This window comes from Passer montanus, unplaced genomic scaffold (genome assembly GCF_014805655.1).
Source record: "Passer montanus isolate IOZ18808 unplaced genomic scaffold, ASM1480565v1 scaffold89, whole genome shotgun sequence".
Taxonomy (NCBI): domain Eukaryota; kingdom Metazoa; phylum Chordata; class Aves; order Passeriformes; family Passeridae; genus Passer; species Passer montanus.
The window spans coordinates 2,445,443-2,473,108 of NW_024374256.1; the positions used below are offsets into that span (position 1 = coordinate 2,445,443).

Here is a 27,666-nt window from a genome sequence, read left to right on the forward strand (position 1 = left end):
CCCCGCCTCGCCAACGGCTGCGCTGCGATTGGCTGGGCCGCGGCGCGCGCGCTGATTGGCCGGCGCGGGGGAGGCGGGCGCGGGGAGGCGGGCGCTGATTGGCTGGCGGCGTGCGGACCGGGGAGAGGACAGCGAGCGGACCGTTGTCCCGCGCGGGCGCGGGGTGGGGGGGCCGGGACAGGCCCGGGACAGGCCCGGGAGCGGCGGAGCCCGCGACCCCCGGGACCCCCGGCCGGAGAGCCGAGATCCGGGGCTGGCAGCGCCCCGGGGAACGCGCTGCCTCACGGCCGGCGGGCAGAACACAGCGCGGAGGCCTCCCGGTGCTTTCCCGGGTGCGATCCCCCGGGCCGCCCCACGGGATTTGTTGTGGTGCCTCATCCCGGGAAGGGTCCAAAGCACGGTGGAGAAGGCCTTGAGCAGCGGGGTGTGTGGAAGGGGATGAGCTTTAAGGTCCCTTTCCTGGTTCTGTGATCCTGACCTGTCTGAGCAGGGAACCGGTAGAGAGGAGCTCGGATGTTTAGGTTTAGATTTGATTTTAGGAAGGAATTCTTGGCTGTGAGAGTGGTGAGGGGCTGGAATGGATTTCTCAGAGCAGCTGTGGCTGCCCCTGGATCCCTGGAGGTGCCCAAGGCCAGGTTGGATGGGTTTGGAGCAGCCTGGCACAGTGGGAGGTGTCCCTGCCATGGCAGGGGGTGGCACTTGGTGACCTTTAAGATCCCTTCCAACCCTCAACATCCTGTCATTCCGTGATTCTGTTTTACCAATCTTTGGGATTTTTGCCATCCAAACCTTGAGAAGCTTCTTCAGGCTCTGCCACAACATTGGGCAGGACTACAACAAGGCAGTCAAGGGTTTCTGGTATTTTCTCAGGCATTTTTTAATCTGTGCTCAAAAAGCAGCAAGAGCTGTGGGAACACCTTTGGTCTCCCTAAATCCTGCTTTGTTCCCTGAGCTGGGGGAATAAAAGAAATGCCCCAGGAAACTGGTAAATCCCAGCAGTGTGGGAGCGGCCTGGATAACCAGGAATTCTTTGGGGCTGGGTGGGATTTTCAGGTGGGTTTGAGGGGTGTCAGGGCAGCTTTGGGGTGGCTGAGCTCTGTCCCAGGGCCACCTCCTGGAGCTCTGGCAGATTCCAGCTTGTCACAGAATAAGGAACAACAGCCCTGGCTGCTTCTGGAGTGTGACTTCCCAAAGCATTTCTGAGCCATTTCTCTTGGTGAGGGGAATATTTCCCATGGATTTGGGAATAAATCCTCCCTGTCTGAGCGTGGACAATTCAAATCCCAGGAGCTCGTGAGCTTTTCCTCCAGCCCTGCAAACCAAACTTCCCTGGCAACATCCTGGGCCTTTCCTTAGGTTTTTCCTGAGGTGAGATGTTGGTTTTGGGCTGGGTCTGTTTGTCCTCGTGCCTGTGACAGCAGTGTCACACCCCTGGCTGTGCACAGCCAGGGACAGGATCCCAGGGAGTGGCTGCAGCTCTTCCAGGGCGGATTTAGGGAAATGTTCTGGGGTTTTTTGGTGCTGAGGGAATGGGAACATTCCCAAAGCTGCCAGAACTCCAGGAATGTTTGGACACCACTCCCAGGGATGGGATTGTGGGGTTGGACTGGATGATCCTTGAGGATCCTCCCAGCCCAGGCTGCTCTGGGATCCAGCAGATCCCTGAGTGCTCCTTCCAGCTGTGATCCCAAGAATCCCTGGTGACCTTTCCTTCCAGCCCAGCAGATCCAAGAGTTCCCATTCCAGCTGTGATCCCAAAGTTCCTGGTGACCTTTCCTCCCAGCCCAGGCTGCTCTGGGATCACATTCCAGCTGTGATCCCAAGAATTCCTGGTGACCTTTCCTTCCAGCCCAGGCTGCTCTGGGATCACCTTCCAGCTGTGATCCCAGGAATTCCTGGTGACCTTTCCTGCCAGCCCAGCAGATCCAAGAGTTCCCATTCCAGCTGTGATCCCAAGGGTTCCTGGTGACCTTGAGCCGGGCATTTCTCCATCCTGGCCCCTCTGTCATTAGTTTGTCATTGATGAAGATAAATCCTGTTTTTCCAAGCACATTTTCCTGCCCCACAGGAATCAGGTGACACCTACAGGGGTCAGAACATTCCTTTCTCCAGGTATTTTCCCAGTAATTCTGGAATTCTTGAGTGGGAGGGACCTGAAATCCCATCCAGTGCCACCCCAGGCTGCTCCAGCCTGCCCTGGGCACTGCCAGGGATCCGGGGCAGCTCCAGCTTCCCTGGGAATTCCATCCCAGCCCCTCTCAAGAAAGAATTCCTCCCCAAAATTAATCCCAACCCTCTGTGATTTCAGAGCAACAGCTGCAATGATTGAAATAAACCCTATAGGGCTTCCCAAATGAATTTAATGGGTTTTTCCTACAAATAAACCCATTACTGTAGGGCTCCCAAAATTAATTAGGGGTTTTTATCCCCCACAAAATAAATCTGTTACTGTAGGGCCTCCCCAAATTAATTTGGGGTTTTTATCCCCCACAAATAAACCCATTACTGTAGGGCCTCCCAAAATTAATTTGGGGTTTTTACCCTTCACAAAATAAATCTGTTACTGTAGGGCTTCCCAAAATTAATTTGGGGTTTTTATCCCTCACAAAATAAATCTGTTACTGTAGGGCTTCCCAAAATTAATTTGGGGTTTTTATCCCTCACAAAATAAATCTGTTACTGTAGGGCTTCCCAAAATTAATTTGGGGTTTTTACCCTGCACAAATAGACCCTTTATTGTAGGGCTCTTAATATTAATTTGGGGTTTTTTTTCTTCCCCATAATTAAACCCATTACTGTATGACCTCCCCAAATTAATTTGGGGTTTTTATCCCCCACAAATAAACCCATTAGTGTAGGGCTCCCAAAATTAATTTGGGGTTTTTATCCCTCACAAAATAAATCTGTTACTGTAGGGCTTCCCAAAATTAATTTGGGGTTTTTACCCTGCACAAATAGACCCTTTATTGTAGGGCTCTTAATATTAATTTGGGGTTTTTTTTCTTCCCCATAATTAAACCCATTACTGTATGACCTCCCCAAATTAATTTGGGGTTTTTATCCCCCACAAATAAACCCATTAGTGTAGGACTTCCAAACTCAATTTGGGTTTTTTTTTTCCCCTACAAATAAACCCACTACTGTGGGGCTCCCAAAATTAATTTGGGGTTTTTATCCCCCACAAATAAACCCATTAGTGTAGGACTTCCAAAATCAATTTGGGTTTTTTTTTTCCCCTACAAATAAACCCACTACTGTAGGGCTCCCAAAATTAATTTGGGTTTTTCCCCCCCCCATAAATAAACCCTTTACTGTTTTTTTTCCCCTCACAAATAATCCTTTTATTGTAGGATATTTTATATCCTCTCCAAATTAATTTGGTGGTTTTTCCCCTCACAAACAAACCCTTTATTGCAGAACTTCCCAAAACGAGCCTGTTTTTATTGTCCCAATTAATAATTAAACGCTCTGTGAGCAGCTTCAGGGGCTGTGACAAGGCCCAGGGAGTGTGTTTGGCCACTCGGAATTCCACAATTCCAGGCAGGCATTCCTCTGTTCTGCAGGAAGGTGCTGGGTTTGTTTTTCATACCACCCAAAGCACCTCACATCATTCCCATAGTCAGAATTCCACAGCTTCCAGGCCCTGTTTTTATCTCAGGAATGCCACAGGAAGAGAACACAGTGTATTTATTTATTTTTTAAGGCCATGTTTTAACCAATTCTATTCCCCCAAATCATCAGGAAGATCTATTTTTAAATTAATCTCTCCTCTATCAGATTCAGATTTAATCTGCAGGGCTTGCCTGTGCTTCCCAATATTTTTCCCCCTGGATAATCCTGTCAGCAGGAAATTGTGAATTACAGCTCGAAATCCGTCGTGGTGATGCTGATAAAACTGGGATTTGTGCGTTTAGAGGTTAAAATATCCCCAAGTTTTTTATTGTGGGCCATTCCCATTCTCTTTCCCCACAACATTCCCAAATTCCCAACGCACCCAAAGCAAAACCCAAGGGGAATTCTTGGTGTTGGAGCTGAACCTGCATTTCCTGCTGGGATTCATCCTGCCCAGGCCTCGGGGCTTCTTCCAAGGACTTGAAAAATCTGCCTCTCTTTCAATTTTATTTTTAAATTTTTTATTTCCCCTCACCCTGTGGAGTGTTTGTGGGGCGGTGCAGCCTGGTGGGATCCCAATCCCCGTTCCCAGTGGAATGTTCCAATTGTGGGATCCAGTTTTGGGATGCTCAGGACGAGGAGGTGCCGGGGAGGATCCGGAGAGGCCACGCAGAGGATTTGGGGTCTGGGGGATGTCCCTGAGGAGGGGACAGCAGGAGCTGGGCTGGCCCTGACCCTGCTGGAATTAACGATCCCAGATTTCTCCACGCTGCATCTCAGGGATCCTTATGAGGAAAAACTGGGGGACATCCCAGCGCCACCTCCAGCTGCAGCTGTGTCGCCTGCTGGGGGTGGCCCTGCCTTGGGAGGGGGGGGTTGGGCTGGTTCTTCTCCAAAATCCCAAAATTTCTGGAATTCGGGGCTCGGGGCGCACGTGCGGGAAGGTGTTAAAGGAACCGCCGTGATTGACAGGCGCGCGGGCCAATCGGCGCCCGTCCCCTCCATCCTCCTCGGGCGTTTGAATAGGAGGCGAGGCGGCCAATCGGGGCGGGGCTGGGGGGCGGGGCTTGCCTGACCCCTGCGGCCGCCGCTCAAGGTAACTTTAAAGCAGGAAGCGGCCGGCGAGGCTGCGCCGCGGCGCCGCCCAATGGGAGCGCGGGGCCGCGGGGCGCGCGGCCAATGGGAGGCGGGGGATGCTCGTGCGTGCCGGTGCGGGAGCGGGGGGAGCGGTACAATGGCGCTCGGGTTCCACCCGCGCAGCGTGAGGGCAGCGCCGCGGGGCGCACAAAGCGGGGCTGCCCGGGGGGCTCCGCGGGGCGACAGCGGGGCCGCGGCAGCCCCGGAGCCCCGGCGGTGCCGGCCGCTCTTTGTTGTGCTTTATTTATTTTTTATTATTTTTTCTGTGGGGGTGGCGGTGGCGGAGGTCACGGCGGGAGCGCTGAGGGCTCGGGCAGCCCCTCCGGTGCAGCGGAGCGGGGCCTGCGCCCGTGACCTTGAGGCGGCAGCGCCGCGAGCCGCGCGCTGAAGGACAAAGTTTGTTTGCGGCACTTTGGACCTAAAAAAAAATTAAAAAAAAAAAAAAAAGAATGACGAGAAGAGGGAAAAAATAAAACCGGAGCTGCTGGCGGTCAAGGACACGCGGTTAGGGTTGAAGTTGGGGTTGCGGTGTTGCTGCTCCTCGGGGTGAAAAATCCTTTTTTTTCCCCTTTTCTGTGGGGATTGTGGGGTTCGGAAATGAGCCGGGGCTCGTCGCTGAAAGTTCCCGCAGGGTTTGGGGTGAGGGCGAGCCTGGGCTGTGCCGCCGCTCGGGGCTCGCTGGGCTTTGGGCTTTATCCCCGCTGGGCTTTGGGGTGGTTTAATCAAAATTAACGCCTCGGCTCGGCGTTCTTCGCCTCCTTGGTGTTGTCACAGTTGCAGGAATAGGAGGAGAAATGTCCCCAAAAATCGAATTTTGGTAATTAGGGGATGTTGGAGGAACTTCTGGAGCCGCCTGTGGGCCAGGACTGGAGAACTCCCTGTGAGCATGAAGGTCACTGGCAGCATCTTGAAGCAAAAAGAAGAAATTTTCATTTATTTCCTTCATAAGAACTTCTTTCTCCTTAGAATGATTCCCCTAGAATAATTGATTTCCCTAGAAATTAGGATTTATCCAACAGCTGAGCGTTGGCAGGACACGAGGACGACTTACAGAATCAAAAATCCCAATAAAAACCCTGCAGAAATCTTGATTCCACCCAAAAATTGGAATATTTTGGTGCCTTCAGCTTGCAGGAGGCTGGGGAAGAATCAGTTCTGCTTGGTCTTTTTAGGTCAAGAGCAGCAAGAAATCTGGAAACTGATTTATTAACAAATTTATGATTTATTATTTATTATTATTCCTTTTTTTTTTTATTTTTTTCCAGCTTTGGAGGGGTAGGAAGGTCCCATTTTAAGGAGTGAATTTGGGTGTCCCTTCTGCTCCAAAAATCTCCAGGGATTTCTTTTTGTTCTTGTTTTCTAGAAGTTAATTTTTTTTAGTTTTATTCTCTGTATGAGTTGGATTTTTTTAGCTTTATTCTCTAAGAGTTTGATTTTCTGGTTTTATTCTGTAGATCAGTTTGAGTTCTTCAGTTTTATACTAAAATTTGCCCTATAAATTGGATTTTTTTAGTTTTATTTTCTATATGAGTTTGATTTTTTTTGTTTTATCTCCTATAAGTCGGATTTTTTAGCTTTATTCTCTAGAAGTTGGATTTTTAAATTTTATTCTCTAAGAGTTTGATTCTCTGGTTTTATTCTCCCTATGAATTTGATTTTTAAAATTTTATTCCCTAGGAATTTGGTTTTTTTTTTAATTTTATCCCCTATAAGTTGGGTTTTTAAACTTTATTCTCTAGAAGTTTGATTTTTAAATTTAATTCTTTATGGGTTTGATTTTATTTTAATTTTATCCCCTCTAAGTTGGATTTTTTACCTTTATTCTCTATAGGAGTTGGATTTTTTAATTTTATCCCCTATAAATTGGATTTTTTAGCTTTATTCTCTAGAAGTTTGATGTTTTAATTTATGAATTTGATTTTTTTATTCTTATTCTGTATATAAATTTGATTTTTTTTTTTAGTTTTATTCTCTCTAAATTAAGACTTTTTTACCTTGATTTTCCAGCACTTTGCTTTTCCTATAAATCTGAATTTCTAATTTCTCCTCCAATTTTAACCTGGGACACCAACCTTATAAAACAACCTCTTTTTTTTTTATTATTATTATTTTTAAATTTAATTTTGCACCAATGAAAGCCTTGGGGACACTTTTGGGGAGGGGACTTTGCTGTCCCCTCAGTGAGTTTGGGTGCCCACAGGAGGTCACCTTTCAGCCACTAAATTTGGTTTTTATTTCATTTAATCAGGCTAACATCTTGGATTTCCGTCATGGGGCTGGCATCTGTATTTTAATTAAGTTGCCTCATGAGGTGGTTTCTTCATTTCAGGGTTTGTTGTGTTGTAAATGAATTAAATTCGGTGAGGTTTGAACCAAAAATCATCAATTATTTAAATTTTTAACCTCTTCATTAGTTCAACTCTTTAATTATCATCAAGAATAATTCATCTTTTATTTCAGAGAGTTAAAAACCACAGCAAGAACAAACTTCAGGAGCTCTCCAGGAGTTAAAAAAGGAGATTTTTTTGGGAGTTATTCCCAAAAGCTGCAGGGATTTTCTTGCATTTTCTGTTTATTTCACGTCCTGCTCAAATCAGAGCAGGAATTGTCCCTTTTTCTGCCACAGAGGTTGGAGATTTGCATCTTTCTGACACCAATATTTCAATAAAAAAATAAAAAAGAGATTAAAAAAAGGAATTAAAACCATCCTGGCTGCCTTGGAGCACTTCAGGTTGGACTTGATTTAAGCAGGAGAAAGGAAAAACTTCTATAAAAATAATTAATTTTAGGTTTTGGATGATTTAATTTATAAAATTAGGTGAAGACAGTAATAGGAATATTGACTATAATAGGATGAATTCGATATTTATCAATAAATACAGAAATAAATTAATTTATATAAATATAGAGATTAAAATCATTGATTAAAATAATTTCTTTGATTTCTTTTTCTCTGGGGCTGGCAGCACAGGGGATGTGCTGCACAATTCTGCACTTTGAAAGTGCAAAAATCCTAAATATTCCTTAAAAAAAAATGACCTGGAGTGCTCAGGTGTTGATTTTTCCAGGATCAACCCAAGGTTTTGCTGATATCCTCCCTGGTTGCATTTAATTCTTGAAATAACCTTTCAACCTCTTAAAAATTTGGTTTAAAATGAGTTTTTTAAAGCAGAATTTCAGCCTCCCCTGAGTTTGTGTCCATCCCCTTCTGCCACTGCTCTGTTGGATTTTCTGCCATCATTTTATAGAATCTTTTTGGATCAATAAATCAGCGTTCAACATAAAAAAATCTTAATTATTTTGGTTGGTTTAATTGTTTTTTAATGTGTTGCCTGTCCATAATGTTGGAATTTTTTATATTTGAATAAGTGCAGTGGAATGATGATGATGCTGTGGGTTCAGTGCTTAATTAGCCTTAATTATTTTATCGAATTTCATTATTATTTATTGAATTATTAAACTTCTCCTGCTTCTTGGACGACTTTGGAAGCTGGAGAGGGATTTGGGATAATGGACAGGATGAGGGGGAGCTGATTGCCAGGGCCAGGTGGGATTTGGGGTGGGAATTGCTGCTTTTTTCCATGGAAAACAATGGGATTTTCCCCAGAATTGGGGGAATCCTGTATGGGAAGGAGCTGGAATTTGTGATCCCACCAGGATGGTGCAGATTCCTTCCCTGTTTGCAACTCCCTGGGAATATTTGGATAAATTCCCTTTGGAGATGCTCTCCACCCTCTTTGCTTGGTCCTTACCTGGTAGGAACATCTCAAAAATTACATTTATTATTAAAAATATTACGTTTAAAATTACATTTATTCATTAAATTACATTTTAAAATGAAATTAAATTTAAAAACCAGCAGAAATTGTGCATGGCCCTCACTGGATGGGTCCCCATTCCCATCCCACCTCCCTTGGAAGCTGCCTGTGCCATGGATCTGGTTTTTTTCCAGGATAAAACCCTGGATTCTGCTCGGGCTGGAATTGCAGCCTCAGAAATTTTGGCTTTAATTGAGATTTTTCCCCTGGGTTGTGTTTTCCAGGAGCTGAAGTAGGGAATTTTCCAAGGGGAGACAGCTTTGTTTGGCCGCCTCCCCCTCCCCAGGGCGCCCAAAAAAGAGCAGAAAAAGCATTTGTGCAGAAAACAACCCAAAAAACCCATCCAGAGGCATCTCCACGCTTCCTTGGCTCTCCACGAAGCGAAACTCTCCCAGCTTTTGTCAGCTGCTGCAGGATTTGGGAATTTTGATGTTTGCCAGAGGTGTCGTGCTCCGGTGAGCGGAAAAGCTCCGAGAGCTGTTGGGAAATTCCTGGGATCTGCTCTGCATTCGGCGAGGCCTCGGCTTTTCCTGGCTTTTCTTTTTCCTTCATTCTGGAAAAATAAAATGTTTTTCTGCCTGGAGAGGTGGTGTGGATGGATTGGAGGTGAATCCTGGATTTACAGAATGGGGTGAAGGGAATTCCACCTTCCCCTGTCCCAGGGTGCTCCGAGCATGGCCTTGGACACTTCCATGGATCCAGGGATCCATATTTTTCTCTGGGAAAGCTTTTCCCTCGTTCCCTGTTTTTTTGGGAAGGAGTTGTTTCCTTGCTGCTGTTTCCCCCCAGGGTGCTCCGAGCCTGGCCTTGGACACTTCCAGGGATCCATATTTTTCTCTGGGAAAGCTTTTCCCTCGTTCCCTGTTTTTTTGGGAAGGAGTTGTTTCCTTGCTGCTGTTTCCCTCAGAGCTGTGTCCATGGATCTCCTCTTTGGAATGGTCCCAGCCTGGATTTTGGGTGCTTCAGCTCATCCCGGGACAGCTGGAATGTCCTGGAAGGATCCTCAGGGATCATCCAGGGCATCCCTGGGAGAGGTGTCCAAACCCTCCTGGAGCTCTGGCAGCCTTGGGGATGTTCCCAGCAGCCTCTGAGGGAAGAACTTTGCCCTAAATCCAACCTGAATCCCCCCCTGGAAGAGCTCCAGCCATTCCCTGGGATCCTGTCTCTGGTTTTCCAGCAGAATTTGGGGTTGGAGCAGCCACTTTGCTCCTAAAGCTGTTGGGAGCTCAGGGATCCTGAGGAAGGAAATCCAGGGAAGGAGGGGATGGATGGATGGATGGATGGATGATGGATGGACGGATGGATGGATGGGTGGACGGATGGATGGATGGATGGATGGATGGATGGATGGATGGATGGATGGATGGATGGATGGATGGATAAGGAATGGATTTATCCATGAAGGGATTCCTGGATGGATGGACAAAGGAATGGATGGATCCATGGATGGATGAAGAGATGGAAGGAAGGAAGGAAGGAAGGATGGATGGATCCATGGGTGAATGGATCCACGGGAGAGATGGACAGATCCATGGATGGATGTAGAAATGGAGGGAAAGATGGATGGATCCATGGATGGATGTGGAGATGGAAGGATGGATGGATGGATCCATGGATGGATGTAGAGATGGAAGGATGGATGGATGGATCCATGGATGGATGTAGAGATGGATCCATAGATCAATCCATGGAGGGATCCATGGAGGAATAGATGGATGGACGAAGGAATGGATGGATCCATTGATGGATGTAGAGATGGAAGGATGGATGGATGGCTCCATGGATGGATGTAGAGATGGATCCATAGATCAATCCATGGAGGGATCCATGGAGGAATAGATGGATGGACGAAGGAATGGATGGATCCATTGATGGATGTAGAGATGGAAGGATGGATGGATGGATCAATGGATGGATGTAGAGATGGAAGGATGGATGGATGGATCCATGGATGGATGTGGAGATGAATCCATAGATCAATCCATAGATCGATCCATGGAGGAATAGATCGATGGACGAAGGAATGGATGGATCCATGGCTCCCACCTGGCCTTGGACACTTCCAAGGACAAGGCAGCCACAACTTCTCTGGGAAATCCATCCCAACCCTTCACAGGAAGGAATTTCTTCCCAATCTTTAACCTAAACCCATGGATTTGAAGCCATTCCTGGGTGTTCCTCCTGGATGTTCCTCCTCCTGTTTCTATCCCGTTTCTTTCCTGTTTTTTACATTTTTTTTCCGTTTTTTTCCTCTCCCAGGTGCCAGGATGTCCACGGATGGTGGCTTTGGCACGGCGGGGAACAGCGATGCCCAGCAGAGCCTGCAGAGCTTCTGGCCACGGGTGATGGAGGAGATCCGCAACCTCACCGTGGTGAGCAGCCCCAGGGCTGGGGTATTCCCAGAAAAACAGGGAAAATCCCTGTCAGAGCCCAGCTTCCTGCTCTGGGATCTGGGAAATTGGGGTTTCTCTGGGATAAGGTGGTTTAGGAAGTGAGGAATAATCAGCCAGGGCAGATAGAAGTGGAATTGTGACAGAGTCATAAAATCATGGAATGGTTTAGCCTGGAAAAGATCTTCAGGATTTTCCCCTGTTCTTTAGGCATGGGAACTGGGAATTAAAATAGAACCATGAGCATCCCCAGGGATTGGGCTACTCCCAGAAAATAATAGAAAAATCCCTGTCAAAGCCCAGCTTCCTGCTCTGGGATCTGGGAAATCAGTGTTTCTGTGGGATAAGGGGGTTTAGGAAGTGAGGAATAATCCTTCAGTCATGAATCTCCAGAAAAATGGAGATGGAATTGTGACAGAGTCATAAAATCATGGAATGGTTTAGCTTGGAAAAGATATTCCTGTGTGCCTTGGGCACAGGAGTTGGGAATTAAAACAGAACCATTCCAAGTCTTCCTCAGGAAGTGTGAAATTAAATTCCTTGGGAAGTGTGGAATTAAAATAGAACCCATTCCAGGTCTTCCTTGGGAATAAATGAAAATATTCAGATTTAGAGAAAAATTAGGCTCCAAGCCTCATCCAGCCTGGCCTGCAGCATTCCAGGGAATGTTCCCTCTCTGAGGTGGAGCAGCCAAACCTGCAGCTCCTTCTGGGCTCAACCAACACCCCAAAGGTGATTTAAAAGTTTTTATCAGGCTCAGGGATGGCCATGGCTGCATCCTGGGGAATTCCCTGAGAGAAAAAGGAAGTGGGATTCTAAAAATGGTGGAAAAGGAGCTGCCAGAGGCTGTTTCAGGTACCAGAAGATTGAGGGATTTGAGGATAAACCTCACATTGTGCTGCTGTTCATATTCTGAATTATAAACCTGTGAGGGATCCCTTGTCCACAGCAAGTTTTTACTGGTAAAATACAGCTTAGACTTTGCCCTCCTCCCTAAATTCCCTGTTAATTCCATTTTTGTGAATGAATTTGACTTTAGGCTCCTGCCCTAGTCCAGAAGCACCTCCTCTGACAGCCCTGAAGTGTTGAAATCACTCAAATTCCAAGTGTGTCATTATCAGGTGTGTTATTAAATAAAGACATCTGATTTAAAAATCCCATTTAGACTGAGAATAACAACTGGACTAAGCAACTTCTCTTTTTTCCCATCCCCACAAGAGGTGTGGGAGCAAGGGCACGTAAATAAAAATTACTTTTGAAGGGAGATTGATGGATTCCTATGATCCAAAAATCACTCTCCTGGTGCTTTTAATGCAGCTAAAACCAAAAACTTCAAGTCCAAGCCAAGCTCTTCAAAGTAAAAAAAAGAAAAAAACCCAAATCCACCAGGCCCAGGATAAGCTGACTTTTTTTTTCCTGTGTGCAGATAGTTGATTAAAGAAACAGATGTAGAAATTTGTATGCATAACCAGAATTAATTACTCTCCTCTTTCAGCACAGAGAATTCTTGCGAGCTGGAGTTTCATCTCCACATGAAAGGGGTTTATTATACAGCTTATCAAGGATGGGCAGCTTAATTTTCAACTGTCAGTGGCATCCATTTATTGCTTTGCCAGCTCAGGAGTCACTGGGAATGGAGCTGAGGGATAGCAGGAAAAGATCCCAGCAGTGGAATCATCAATTTATTGAAATTTACTGACATTTATTCTGTTTTTTATTAAAATTGCTCCTGTGTTGGTCCCTGATTTTTGGGGACTGAGGGAAGGAAAAGGGATAACAGGAAATCATTCCAATGCTGTGGAATCATGAAAACCTGAAATATATTGTGCTTGTTATTAAAATTATTCCTCTGGACGTGGAAAATCTGTTGGTCCCTGATTTTTGGGAACTGAGGGCAGTGAAGGAAAAGGGATAACAGGAAATCATCACAATACTGTGGATTCAAACCCTGACATTTATTCTGTTTTTTATTAAAATTCCTCCTGTGTTGGTCCCTGATTTTTGGGGACTGAGGGAAGGAAAAGGGATAACAGGAAATCATCATAATACTGGGACCATCAAATCCTGAAATTTATTCTGTTTATTACTGAAATTACACCTGTGGATGTGGGGATGAAATCTGTTGGTCCCTGATTTTTGGGAACTGAGGGAAGGGAAGGAAAAGGAATAACAGGAAATCATCCTAATGCTGTGGAATCAAATCCTGACATTTATTCTGTTTTTTATTAAAAATTGCTCCCAGATGTGGGTGCAAAAGCTGTGTTGATCCCCTGATTTTTGGGGCTGTTTCTGCCTGGTTTTGTGGGGTTTTTTTTTCATGGCTAAAATTCAGGATAAAAACAAGAGTAAAGTGTGTTTAAAGAAGAGGGGAGGATGCAGCAGAATCCTGCTTCTCCAGGATAAATATATACATAAAAATACATAAATAAGAGCCAGGCCTAGGCTGAGCTCAGCTTTGCAGCTCCACAAGAGGCTGTGGAGACAAGGAGGCCTAATTTGGAGAAAAGCAAAGATGAGGAATTGGTGGCTGAGGCTTTTCCTGCTTCCCTTCCCCACCACGCTGCTCCTTCTGATTTATGGCATGTGGCCTGCCTGCCTTAAAGGAATAAAAAAGTTTCAATTTCTAATTTTTTTCCCTCTAAATTAAATATTTTTAATATTTAATATTTAATATCTAAATTAAATTATTTTATCATTTTAATATTTGATTATTTAATATTAATGTGTGTTTAATTTAATATATTTTTGCTATTTGTTGTGTTTTTAATATTTTATTATTTAATATTATTTTATTATTTTTGTTTGTGTCTCCTCAGCTTTCATAAAGTTGAATTTTAAGTCTTAAGTGGTGCAGATTAAAAATTTTCCCCTCAGCTTTCTGTGATGCTTAAAGTTCATGAGGCCCTTTAAAAAGGAAAAAACATGAGGGGAAAAATTGTAAAAAACCCAAAAATAACAACAAAAAAACCCTTTTGGGGTATTTTTTCATGTCCTAGCAACCCCTTCACTTGTTTAAGGACAGGTCCCAGCCCTTTTATTGCCCAAAATCCTTCAAAATTCCACATTTTCCGTCAGGATGGGACAGCCTCACAACAAATGAATTCTGGTTTGCAGCAGGAACACCACACTCAGGTTTCTCTGCAGAATAAAAAGCACAAAATGTTTTTTGGTTATGTAAATATATAAAATAATGTAGATAAATGTTGATAGATGTGCTGGATATTAATTAAATTAAATGCCCCTGCTGGAGTGCTGGCTGGGCCATGCACAACATCCACATTTTTCTTTACTGGAAAGAAGAGAAATTCTGAATAAAACCCAGCATTTTCAGCTTTTTTTTTTCCCTCTTTTGTTTCCCTAACACATCCTGCAGTGCTTTTTCCCTGGAGAAATGACTTTCCCATTATTTTCTGTGACATTTTTGTTAGGAAGGGAAGATTATTATTTTTTTAAAGAACTCTTTTGTGAGTAGGAATTCTGCATTCCTGATGCAGTGGGATGTAGCCTCAGCCTTTCTCCCCTTTTTTTTGAGAGGTTCCTGGCAGGGATACACTGAATTAATTAATTTATTTTAATTTCACTTTTTGTCTTCAGGGAAGGGAGAAGCCTCTTGGTGATTTCCTGAGGCCAGGAATTCTCTCCAGAGAATGTGTGGGTGCAAATTTGGGCTCAGAGGGATAATCCAGGCTCCTAAACCACCATTCCTGACTGGGAAACAGGGAAAAATCCACCTAAAAACATAAAAATGATCTTTTAAACCAAGTTCTTGCAAGGTTTTTAACACCAAAATTGGAATTTAGTGACACAAGGATTTCATCCAGCTCTTATTTACCTTCATTTTCTCCTGTGATTTTTTTGTAAATTCCAATGGTTTCTGGGGCTCAGGAAACAGAATTGACTTAGTTGTTTCAAATATAAATAGATGGATAAATGGGTGACATCAGAAACATTCTGTTCTTGAGGAAAACTTCAGCTTGGAAGTGAAATAATGAATGTAAATGTCTGACAGAAGAAATAAATCAATATAAAACACAAAAAAGAGACTTTCCAGCCCTCAGGAACAGCTGCCACACCTGAAAGAGAATAAATCTGAATTTAACTAGTTCAGTTCTAGAAAACACTGATTGTTTTCACATTTTTAGCCTTTATTTTTAGTTAAATATCAGTAAAAATCTCTCAAATCTCTCTGCAGAAAGACTTCAGGGTTCAGGAGCTGCCCTTGGCTCGGATTAAGAAGATCATGAAACTGGATGAGGATGTGAAGGTAAATTCAGGATTTTTAGCCTGGAATTTATGATCCTTTTCCTGGATATTTTACCCATTGTTCCTTGAAATTCATTAATTTTCTCATTATTATTATTTTTAAGGCGTTTTTTAGCAAAATTCCCTTGGCCTTGTGTAATTAAAGCGAGCTGGGAAAGCAGAAACATTTGGGATTTTGGTTTTGATTTTGAAGTTTTGTTTTCTTGTGATAAATACCACTTTAAGGGTATAATAAATACAAAAATAATTCTGGCTATTTCCTGTTTTCCCTAGTGCTTAACTGTCTCCTCTCAAGTTGCCTCTTTGTTTTTCTCCACTCTCACAAAGATTTAAAGTGATTTTTGTGCCACCTAACTCCATTTTTATGGAAAAAGAAGCAATAATTCAGGTGGATAACATGGGTTTGATCCCAGTATTTGGGATTTTGATGACAAGGACACACAAATTGATGAAAACTCCCTGACACAGCAAAAAGGAAAAAGGAATCACCTGCAGTTTTTGACTCTGTGCTGCTCCACTCATCCCTGTTTTTTTAATTTGGAAAACTGTCACTTAATTCCTGAGGGAAAAGAGAATTTTTTGTCCTCTTTTTTTTTTCTTTTTTCCCTCAGTGTGACACCATCCTTCTGTCAGGACATCCCTTAATTTAAATGAGATCCTGAAAATTCTCCATTCAGACTCCCTGGAAAAAGATGATCCCAGACCTCTGAGGGCCCAACTCAGTGTCTGAACCAAAAAAATGCCAAATTTGTGATGATAAAGGGGAAAATGAGATTTTAAGGCAGAGTGGAGAGCGGGGAAAGTCTCTGGCCTGTCTGAAATATTCCTATTTAGAGGTTAATTAATAAGCATTAATGTCGAGGCTGATAACCAAACTGCTTAATTTGAGTTAAACTGGAGCCAGATGTTTTTTAAGGAAAAGGAATTTGGTGAAAAAAAGACAAACAAATCTCTTTAGAGAATATTTTAGACACCCAAAACTCTTCTCCCATGATCTTAACTCAGTCACACCCGAGGAAATCCTGAGGTGAAAACTCCCCCAAATTCTCATTTAACCACCCAACTTCCACTCAGGCAATGAAATTCCTTTTTGCACCATCAGAACTGAGTGGTAAAATTGCCCACAATGTGATTTTTTCCCAGATGATCAGTGCAGAAGCCCCCGTGCTGTTTGCCAAAGCTGCTCAGATTTTCATCACCGAGCTGACGCTGCGGGCCTGGATCCACACAGAGGACAACAAACGCAGGACCCTGCAGGTGAGGGGGTCCCAAACCCCAGCTGCTCCCAAATCCCTGCCCCACCCCCTGTTTCCATAACACCAGGGCTGTTTTGTACAGAGCTGCCCAGCTGAAAGGGGCTTTTTGTTAATTTAATTAAAATAAACTCACCTAAACACAAATCTCTGTCTCTCAGCTGATTTGCTGGATCAGCTCTGCAGCTGTTGAATTTCTGGTTGATTTTGTTGTTAGCTGTGATCTAAACACGGAGAGGTTGGGTTTGTGGTGATGGAAATGTGCAGGTGAAAATAAAAATGCCACAAAATACAGATTATTGGCTCTTGTAGGGAATCCATTTCCTCAATAATAGCTCTATCTCAGCTGATTTGCTGGATCAACTCTGCAGCTGTTGAATTTCTGGTTGATTTTGTTGTTAGTTGTAATCTAAATTTGTATGTATAGGTTTGGTTTGTGGTGGTGAAAATAAAAATACAACAAAATACAGATTATTGCTTCTTTTAGATAATCCATTTCCTCAATAATACTAATTTTTTTAATGGTTAAAGAGTAAAATATAATTTTTTAAGGTCATTTATGGAGAAAAAGAGGGGTTTTTCACTTTTAGTCTTACATATTGAGCAGAACTACTGGAAAATGCAGCAACCATTAATTCAGGCCCTCAGCTCAGGGGAAAAATTGGGATATTCAGGCCCACATCAGCTCTCCTGTTCTTGGGCAGGAATTGCTGATTTAGGGGCAGGCACCCACGACTGCTACCCATTAAACTGAGCTCAAATTGCCAAAAACCTTTTTTATTGCCCATTTTGGAGGCTTTGCTCAGCACAAAACTGAATTTCCACCAGCTGGGACCTGCAGGAGACATTCCCTGCTTTTTCCCCTCAGCTTTAAACACCTCTAATTTCATTTATCCAGTGCCAAAACCCTCCTGGAGCTGAGGAATTTCTCCCTTTGTTGTTGCAGAGGAATGACATCGCCATGGCAATCACCAAGTTTGATCAGTTTGATTTCCTGATCGATATTGTGCCCAGGGATGAGCTGAAGCCTCCAAAAAGGCAGGTGAGACACCAAATTCTGCAATTTTTGTCCTTTCCTCAGCGTGGTTTCAGCCTCTGATGAAAACAGAGGTGATCAAGCAACACAGATTTAAACATGAGGTTTCCTCTTCTCTGTTTTATTTCCTGTGGTTTTCAGGTTTTTATATTCTTAAATTTCAAGTTCTTAAATTCTTTAATTTCATGGTTTTAAATTCTTTAATTTCATGGTTTTAAAATTCTTTCATTTCAGGTTCTTAAATTTAGGTTGGACTCGATAATCTTAGAGGTCTCTTTCAACCTCATTATTCTGTGATTCTGTGAAATTCTTTCATTTCAAGTTTTTTAATTCTTAAATTTCAGGTTCTTAAATTCTTAAATTTCACGTTCTTAAATTCTTAAATAAAATTCATCAATAAAACTAAAAACCACTGGGTTTTTAATGGAAATAGAGCTTGAGTGGAGATCACACCAGTCCTAACAACAAACCAAACCCATTCCTGAACAGTTCTGATCCCAAATGGTGCCAGTGGGAAGAATTTCACTTGGACAAAAAATGGATTTATCTGCATTTTGGGTTGAAAAATCCCCTCCTGCATCCTTTGGGGCAGTCAGTGCCTCTGTAAACATCCTTGACTGGAAGCTGGAAGGTGCTGGAAGGAGCTTTCAGTCGGATGTTTACAGCAGCAGGCTGCTGCTCTCAGCTGAGCTGCAGGGATTCCTCATCCCTTTCTTCCAATTTCCCTGGTGGATAAAAGCTCTGGGTTCCCCTCAAGGCCCTCTTTGGATAATTCTGCTCCTGCAATAAAAAAGAAAATTCAAATTATTGTTTCAACAACACTTTTCTGCTACTTCTGAAGGTTTGCAGCGTGGAAAAATCCCAGTTGTCCCAAAAAACTGAGGAATTTGGGATCCTGTGGAACATCTTGGCCTGGAAGTTTGTCTCTAAAATTGATTTTTTTTTCCCTATTCCATTTAAATCCTGGCTAGCATGGAAAATTCTGTCTGCTCTGAGTGTCCAGAGCAGCATTCCAATTTGAAGCTGGATTTTGGAGGTTGCTGCTTGATTTTGTGCCTGGAAGTGTCCTGGTGGTGCTGCTGGAGTGACAATGAAAGGAGGGAATAGAATCCACACTTCTTCCTTTGGGATAGTGCCCTGAGCTGCCTTTAACTTCCCATCCTGATTTCCAGAAGGTCTAGAAAATAAGGAAACCACTTTTCCATGTCCCAAAATCTGGGAGAGTCCATGCTGCTGCTCCTGGGGTTAAAATCAGCATGCCAGGTGTGCTGGAAACTCAACATAAAATAGAAATATCTGCATAAATCCTCATGATTTCTCCCAAACTCATTAGTTTGGTGTTAATTAAAAGACAAAACAGCCCCCAGAGCTGCTCTTCCTTAACTTGTTTTACAGAAGTCATTGAAATTTCCATTCTGGCACTGGAAATCCACTTTTTTTTCTTTTTTCTTTTTTTTTTTTTTTATCCTTGAGGTGCCTCATTCCTGTACTTTTCTATTTTTAGCAGTACACCATGTTTGGGAGGAGAGAGCATTCCCTGTGTCTTCTCCCTGCTTGATTCCCATCAGGAGCTTGTGATTACAGAACATCCAAGCTCTGGAATCCAAGGAATTTTCCTGGAGCACTTGAGGAGTGTGTTACAGCATCTGGGATAAGTGCTGATCCATCCCAGCCAGGAAATCCTGGGGGGTTTGGGGTGGAAATGAGGCTGGGGAGATGTTCCTCACCCATCTGTGATCACCAGGAACGCTTTTTCCAGCAGGAAAATTTGGGTGGAGAATGTAGGAATGCAGGTTAAGGATTTACAGGGGAAAACCAGTGGAAAAGCTGCCTGTGCCTGGATTTTTTTTTTAATTTATTTTTTTTTAATTTTTGCCTGGTGTTACAATCTGTATTTATCTCTTCTTTGACAAGGCAGTGTTGGTTCTTGGAGAAGCTGGGAATGAAATCCTGGTGTTGTGTTGCTCTGGAAATAAAAGATGGCAGAGGCTGGGCTAGGAGGGAGTGGAAGCAGATTTGGATTTAAAGCCATTCCTGCAAACAGGATTGAGCATCCTGGAATAGATGCTCAGAGGAGCTCTCAGTGGCCTTCATTATTTCAGGATTCAGCTGGAATTGGGGATTGGAGCACTCCAGAAATAACCTAAGGATTGGGCTGAGAGCAGCCCCAGCTCTTGTGGGTTGCTGGTTCACTGCCCTGGTGAAAATAGATTTGAATTTCTTAAATATTATTACTCCTTCCTTCACAGGAATTGATGAGGGGAATGGGAATAACAGGGAGTTGCTGGAGGAGGAAATGTTGTGTTTGATGGAGGTTGTGATGATGTTTGCCCTGAGAGCCAGGCTCAAAGTCGGTCTTTTTTTACAACCAGCTGGGATCAGTTGAATTTTTGGGATTCTTACTCTGGGAAACCTCCCAGGAGTAACTCCTGAGTTGTTCTCCTCTCCAAAAAACATCTTCTAAGCCAACAAACTCCTCACTCCAGCCCGCTGCTCACCCAGACATGCTCCTGTTTAATGTGAATTTTCCTTTTCCTGCCCAGCTGGATCAACTGGAGGGGAATCCATGAGCAAGCCTCAGAAAAGCAGGGATCCCAGCAGGCTGTTGGAGGTGGGAATGTCCCATGTTGTAGCACGTGTAAACATCCTACACTCTCAGCTGTGAACTCGAGGTGGCTGGGAGAGGATTGTTTACGCCTTCTGCCATGGAGTGAACGTCTGGGAGCTGCATCTGCTCTGGGGAGCTCAGGAATTCTGATCCTGCAGTATCTGCATCCCATAATCTCTGAAAATCCTGGAATGTCGTTGATCGTGAGGGGCTTTTCTCTGCTGAGATGAAAGAAAGCAGCGTTGCTGCTGCCAGGGAGGCAGAGCAGAGCTTTGGTTCTTCCACTGCTGAGCTGTCCCTGCTGCCACAGCAGGGAATGGTTCTCAGCCTGGCAAGGCTGGATTTAAATAAATAACTCCAGACACGACAGCAATCTTCAAATCCATGACTTTTATTGACACCAGAGCTCGCTGGAGGGTGGGGAAGGCAGCTCAGAGAGGGGCTGGGTGACAGAGGAGGCTCTGTCAGTTGTCCTGGGGCATTTGCAATTGGAAGGAAGTTCCATGGCTTTCAGTTCTGGTAATTTGATTCATTTTCTCCTCCTCACTGTGACTCGAGGTGCTGAGGTTTTTAAGGCACATCACCCACACTTTATTGGGAACACTCCTGATTTCCACAGAGCCGAACAATGGGGTTTTTATCAGCTCACCCTTGAGGTGCTCTGAGGGAGGTGTGTGTCTGGGGAGGGCGGGTGCCATGTTCCCATCCCCATTCCCGCTGTTCCCCTGCAGGAGGAGGTGCGCCAGGCCGTCACCCCGGCCGAGCCCGTGCAGTATTACTTCACCCTGGCCCAGCAGCCAGCAGCAGTGCAGGTGCAGGGCCAGCAGCAGGGCCAGCAGACCACCACGGCCACCACCACCATCCAGCCGGGCCAGATCATCATCGCCCAGCCCCAGCAGGGCCAGGTGAGCCAGGCCTGAGGGGAGCCCTCGGGGATGGACTGCTCAGGAACGTCGGTGACTGCATGGAAATCATGGGTTTAACCCCTGGCATGGGTTGGGAGGGAAGCAAGGAATTTAAATCTCACCCTGGTCCATGATCAGGGACCTTCTGCTGTCCCAAGTTGTTCCAGTCCTTGTCCCGCCTTACCTTGGACATTTCTGTGGGACAACCTCAGCTCTTCAGGGCCAAATGTGGTTCCTGATCCCATTCCTGGGTTGGATCCTCCAGGACAGTGCCTCACCCAGGCTCTGAGCTCCCTCTGTGGTGATTTAATCTGGGTCTAAGACAGGCCTGCCCCAGCCCCAGCAGGGCCAGGTGAGCCAGACCTGAGGGGAATCCTCAGGGATGGACTGCTCAGGAACATCAGTGACAGTGTGGAAGTCATGGATTTAACCCCTGGCATGGGTTGGGAGGGAAGCAAGGAATTTAAATCTCACCCTGGTCCATGATCAGGGACCTTCTGCTGTCCCAGGTTCTTTCAATCCTTGTCCTGCCTTACCTTGGACATTTCTGTGGGACAACCTCAGCTCTCCTGGGCCAAATGTGGTTCCTGATCCCGTTCCTGGGTCGGATCCTCCAGGACAGTGCCTCACCCAGGCTCTGAGCTCCCTCTCTGGTGGTTTAATCCTCACAATTCATGGGTGGAGGCCAGGCCTGCCCCAGCAAGGATCAGGGGGTGTAGGACAGGCTCAGTCTGCCCCAATCCTGACATCCCATGGATTTTCCACCTCCTGATCCTCATCCCTGTTTTGTTTTTGTGCAGACCACCCCTGTGACAATGCAGGTGGGAGAGGGGCAGCAGGTGCAGATCGTGCAGGCCCAGCCCCAGGGCCAGAGCCAGCAGGCTCAGAGCGGCACAGGACAAACCATGCAAGTGATGCAGCAAATCATCACCAACACGGGAGAAATCCAACAAATCCCGGTAAGATTTGGCCAGGAGGAAAGGTGGAAAAGTCCCCCTGAGCAAATTTTGTGAGCATGAGGCTTGTTTCTGTTTGCTTTGTTAACTGGCAGAGGAAGTTTGGATTGAGTGGTGTGGTTCCTGCACTTAGGAAAACCAACCAAGTGTGACTTGAAGGGGGAAATAAATCTGAACTCATTTAGTCCAGACTCGTTGCCCACCCCAAACACCTTCCCCTGAGTGAAATAGTTGTGATTAGGAAGCAGTAAATCAAATATTTCCTGGCTAAACCTCAGTTCTTCACCACAGCCTGGTTTGAATAAAAGAGAATTTATTTCTTTTGCCTTTACTTGGTTGTGCCTCTGCAATCTGAAGTCGTGACCTGGCAGGCTGAGTGGGAAAGTTGCCATCTGGGAGTTATTAATAAACTTTGATGTTAAAAGAAATATTTTCTCCAAAATGTTTGGAGCTGGTTGGAGAAATGGCTTTTTAGAACCAGGAGATACCTCCTCACTTTTACATCAGCCTTAAAAATGGGATTTTAGGTGCCCAATATAACCCAGACTTTCTGCAATGTGTCCTAAGTAAACACAGAAGTCAAAAAAAGTCACATTAACTTAGAATTACAACAAAGCTGTGGCTTTTGGTTCCCAGCTGGGAAATATCACACCTGTTGGAGGAAAAAAATAAACAAAATTCAGCCACTTCTGTGTTCCAGAACACAAAGGTCACCCAAGGCCAGACGTTTCTCTTGGATTTCAGTTTTGCTGTGAAATTGGAGCTTTCACGCAGGTTTTGCCTTTCCAGCCTTGCTGAGCTTCCCTCTGCTCGTGGTCAGAGCGTCTTGGAAAGGCTTTGGCTTGGGGGAGCTGCCAGATTTTTGCAGCTCTTTTCATCTCTTGAGTCTTCAGCTGATTCCTGCTGCCTTGAGGTGTTGATCAGGAAGGAAGGAATTCCCAAATTGTCTTTTTTACTACAAGGAAACCTTTTTCTTCTCTGCATTTTCTTGTCCATTTCTTTTTTTTCCTTCTTCTCCTTTTCTTTTTTGTCTTCTTTTCCTTGTGAAAATCTCTCTGAGAAACTTGTTCCTCAAAGAATTGTGGAAGGAGATCTCCAGTGGATCCTCAGCAAGAAAGAACAGCTCAGATTTGTCTGCAGAGAATGCTGGAACTACAGAAAGGGGCTTGGACATCTCTTGGGAGAAAGAATTCTTTACAAAGGAGCTGTTCAGGGCCAAAAGCTCCTGAAGAAAATCCAGGGGGATCCTTTGGGAAGTGATCCTGTGGTTTTGGACAGACTGCAGGGGTTTTAGGGTCTGGTTTTGACCAAGAATTTGCATTTTCTTCCCTCTTTCCTGGGGTTGTGGAGAACAGGGAGCTGTGGCTGCTCCTCAGGAGCTGCCAGGGGCTGCAGTGTGGAATCTTTTTGGGAATACCTGGATCTCTGACAGCTCCAAGCTGCAAAGCAGCCACGTGGGATGGAATAATCCCAATTCCCAGCCCCCCATCCAGCAGAGATCCTGTTTGGCTGCAACCAGGAGGATTCTTCTGTTGAAGAGCCACAGTTGGTGCTGAAGGAGCTTCCAGCAAGTGAAATAAAATAAATCTTGGAGAAAAACTTGGATTTGGCTCTACAAAATTCCAGTCCTTGGTCAGTTTTGCTCTTCCTGCTTTGCTTTTCTTACTTTTTTTCCTTTATTTCCTTTCTCTTTTGGCACAGTCAGAGCCATCTTCTGTCAGCTCTGTGCACTCTTGAGGGCTCAGCAGGGAATCTTGGATCACCCAAATTGAGCTGGAAACTCTCCTGAAACTGGAAATGCCCCTGGAGTGTTGGGAGCATCTTACTCCTGGTTTTCCACATGTTCCTGGTGCTGTGCACACTCCCTGTTGCTCTTTATTCCAGAAATGAAGTGGAAAAGTGATTTTTTAACAGAGAAAAACTGGAAGCGAATCCATCAGTGAAGTGATAATTGTTTAGCCATGTGAATTTTATAATAAAATTTAATCTTTGTCTTACCCAGACCTCATTTTGGGCAGGTTCTTTGGAGCTTCCTCTCCTTGCTGGAAGAACTTTTCCCAAATCTCTTCCACCATCATTTAACAAAGTAATTAAAACCTAATTCCCCCAGCATGGAAAACTTGACCTCCCTGCAGATCTCAATGCAGAAACCAATTCTTTATTGAAATTTCGTTGCTCAGGAGGAGTTTATTTGCTCTTGAAATAATTTTGGAGCTTTCAGACACAAATGGGGGACTTGGTGGCTTTTGTGGAAATGCCAGGACCATGTGCCAGGCACTTCTTTATCAGTCAGCAGGTTTTTTAGAGTGTTCTGTGTGCTCTTTCCCCTTCATAAAAAGGAAAAAATAAATTTTTTTTTGGTATGAAATTACCCTTAAAACTGTGAATCTCAATGTTGTAAAATTAAATAACAGAAGGGAAATCCAGCAGTGGTATCTGTGACATTTTTATTGTGTGTATTAACTGAATTTTCTTCATGTCCCACATTCCCAAGCATCCAAAATTAGGGGATGTAGGGAATAAATTTGGGGTTGAATCTCTCACATGAAGCACTGACACCAAAAAGCTGAGCTTGGGCCAGGTGGGACTTGACAGGTGTTGGCAGAGCTGCCTTCAAAGCCTCCAAAAATATCTGTGGGGTTTGCCATCTCTGCTGGCTTTATTTGTGGGTGAAATTCCTGTTTATTCCTTAATTTTTGGCAGGGTGTGATTGCTAGGGGTGCAGGATATGATTGCTAGGGGTGCAGGATATGATTGCTAGGCGTGCAGGATATTTATTATTTGGTTCTGCCAGCTCCTAACAGTTGATGTGAAATGCTGCCTCAAAGGAGTAAAACTTAATCCTTGTAACCAAAAGTGCTTCCAAATCCCTGAGAAACTGAGCCATTAATATGCTTTAGCTACTAACTGACCCTTCCCAGGCTGGAAAAAAAAGGAGGAATGTGGTGCCTGAGGGATGTCCTGGAGCTCTGTGCCCCAGGGTTTTGCCTTTAGGGTCCCTTGTGGCGATTCCTGCTGGGAACCCTTCAGAATTCCGTGGAGCTCCTGGGGAAAGCTCCCCCATAACTCCACCTGCTGTGGTGGAATCGAGCAGGGAATTTTGCTGTGTGTTGAGGGTGCAGAGTGACCTGTTTCATTTTCTTTCCCTGCCCCCTCCACCTGTCTCCAGGTCCAGTTGAATGCTGGCCAGCTGCAGTATATCCGCTTAGCCCAACCCGTGTCAGGCACCCAGGTAGTCCAGGGGCAGATCCAGACGCTTGCAACCAATGCACAGCAGGTATGCACTCCCCAGAGCTGCCTCCAAGGCTTCTTCCCTAGCTCCTGAAGCTGCGAATTCCAGGGGATTTCAACCACCTCTTGGGTTAGGATTCCTACTTTTCTTTTCTTCTTGTTTGTCAGAGTTTTTTTTTTTTAAAAAATGAAATAAAAGATGAAGGAGCGTAGCGGGAACCTCCTTTAGGTGTCCGTGAGAGGTGCATGCAGAGCTTGTTTGTGTGTGTGTGTGTGGCTCTGGGTGAAGCTCCCGCTGCTTCTGAGCTGCTTGCAGGTGCCATTTTGGGCTCATCAACCTTCTCTTTCCTTCTCCTTCTTGCCTGGGTGAGGGAGGAGCCGTGCAGGAAAGGCAGAACGTCGGGAGCGGCGTTGAGGCTGAGGGATCCTTCCCGCTGGCCTGGAGGCCACATTCTCCTCAGGGGAAGCAGAGAGGACGTGGTTTTGGGGTCTGGAAGGACCTGGTGTGGGTCTGGAAGGACCTGGTGTTGGTCTGGAAGGTGGTGTTTGCTCTGGAGGTGTCCGTGCCTGCCGTTCCTCTCGCGGTTGGGGTGCTGGCAAAGTTGGCTGAGGTTAAAAACCTCTCCCCAGGCAGCAGCAGGATGGTGTTGGTGAGGTTGTGACCCTCTGGGGAGGGCTGGCAGTGATCAGCTGCTCTTATCTCTGTAGATAACGCAGACAGAGGTGCAGCAGGGGCAGCAGCAGTTCAGCCAGTTCACGGATGGACAGGTAAGAGCTGGGGGGCACAAGGGGAACAGGGACTGTCCTAAATCCACATGTTCCTCTCATAAAGCACTGCTGGCCTGCAGCACAGTAAGGGAATGTTGTGCCAGTCTAAATTCAGGTGGATTTTTAAAGTTCTGCTGCCTTTGCTCTGAATTCATCCAGTCCCTGGCACTCCTGGGTGAAATCCTAAATTCCTAATTCAGGAATAAAGGTTTTAACATCTGGGTGTTCCATGAGTATCATAAATCATGGAATGGTTTGGGTTGGAAGCACCTTAAAGCTCATCCAGGGACACCTTCCACTGTCCCAGGATGCTCCAAGCCCTGTCCAGCCTGGCTTTGGACACTTCCAAGGGGTCCAGGGCAGCCACAGCTTCTCTGGGAAATCCATGGGCAGAGGGGCCCTGATGTGAGCCTGGGCATCAGGAATTCCCAGAAGGACTCTGGTGGGAATTAGCAGCAGATTTGGTGGCAGCTCATGGTGGGTTTTGGGGTGTCTCAGAGGGACAGAATCTGGGGGAGGGTTCTGGGTGTGCTGAGCACTAACGGAGGTTCCTTTGTCACTGTGTCTGCAGCAGCTGTACCAGATCCAGCAGGTGACAATGCCCGCGGGCCAGGACATCACCCAGCCCATGTTCATCCAGTCCACCAACCAGAGCTCGGACACCCAGGCCACGCAGGTGACAGGGGACTGAGCAGGGACCTGGTGACAATCCCAGATCCAGCCCTGAGCACCTGTGCCAGCCCCAGCTGGGCCCAGCAACGCGGCTGAGAGTGAGCCCGTGGCAGCTCTGCCACCTCCACCTCGCTCTGCTGGCTATGGGATACCCAGAATATCCAGAATTGTCCAGCAGACTCTGCCAAGAATGCAATATTTTTATTTTCCAAACCAATCTTTGTGTATCCAGCTGCTTTTCCAAACCCCGAGAGAAGCCATCCGAAGGGATTTGGAACATCTCATTGAACAAATGTGGGAAATGTTTTTGTTTCTAGGAAAATCCTGAGGGTACTGCTCCTGTCAGAGCTCTAATCCTGATGTTCTGTTTGTATTTTTTTTTCTCTGGATAGAGCTAGGTCTGGTCCTCCCATCTCAGTTTTGGGTTTTAGGGAATTTTTAGGGGGGGAAGTGTGTGTGGTTTAGATTTTTCCCTCCTGCCTCCTTTTTTGGAGCATTTGCTGTATGCAGGGAATAGGAGGAGGAGGAATTGAAGTGAAACAAAATAATAAAAAAAGCAACATTCCTTGTATTATGATTGTATTTTCTAAGAGCAAAAAATCCTTGAATTTGGCCTCTGGATTCCAGAAAAACTGATGGAATCTGGACAAAACCCCAGCCCTGCTGTTACCTGTTGTCCTGGCTTTGGTCCATGCATGTAATATAAGCTTCATAAAAGGAAATAAATTTGCTTTTGTCAGATCCTGTGTGTGCCCTGTGTGTGCTGTCCATGAGATGCAGGGCAGGAGCAGCCTGGATCCCTGGGAATGTTACACCTGGAGCAGGGAAATCAGCCACAGGATGCCAGGACAAGAGCCACAGGATGCCAGGGCTTGGCTGAGAGCTCAGCTGTTGGGAGGGGTTTGGGGCTAAATCTGTGAAATTTGGCACAGTTGCACCCCTTACCCTGTCACACGTGACCCCTTTGTCCCATCACAGGTGTCCCCCTGGCCCTGGCACAATTGTCCCCCTTGCCTG

The 27,666-nt window shown here is 45.3% G+C and overlaps 1 protein-coding gene across 4 annotated transcripts; it reads left to right on the top strand.

The window, feature by feature from the left end:
- The first annotated feature begins 8,676 nt into the window (after nt 1-8,676).
- NFYC (nuclear transcription factor Y subunit gamma) lies at nt 8,677-27,390 on the top strand. Of its 4 annotated transcripts, XM_039733625.1 has the most exons (10): nt 8,677-9,022; nt 10,827-10,939; nt 15,150-15,221; nt 16,364-16,477; nt 17,420-17,515; nt 20,849-21,022; nt 21,823-21,981; nt 25,148-25,255; nt 25,918-25,977; nt 26,549-27,390. In XM_039733625.1, exons 2-10 carry the CDS (start codon nt 10,835-10,837, stop codon nt 26,666-26,668), a joined length of 1,008 nt encoding a protein of 335 aa, XP_039589559.1. In that variant the 5' UTR covers nt 8,677-9,022; nt 10,827-10,834; the 3' UTR covers nt 26,669-27,390. The 4 variants fall into 4 exon arrangements, with proteins under 4 accessions (XP_039589559.1, XP_039589558.1, XP_039589560.1 ...); XM_039733624.1 differs by lacking the exon at nt 8,677-9,022 and having other exon boundaries at nt 26,552-27,390; XM_039733626.1 differs by lacking the exons at nt 8,677-9,022; nt 25,148-25,255.
- The last annotated feature ends 276 nt before the right edge of the window (nt 27,391-27,666 follow it).

Coding starts and splice junctions, on each gene's coding strand:
- NFYC (XM_039733625.1), top strand. CDS start 10,835: ATGTCCACGGATGGTGGCTTTGGCACGGCGGGGAACAGCGATGCCCAG. Junction 15,222..16,363: donor AACTGGATGAGGATGTGAAG/GTAAATTCAGGA, acceptor ATTTTTTCCCAG/ATGATCAGTGCAGAAGCCCC. Junction 17,516..20,848: donor TGAAGCCTCCAAAAAGGCAG/GTGAGACACCAA, acceptor GTTCCCCTGCAG/GAGGAGGTGCGCCAGGCCGT.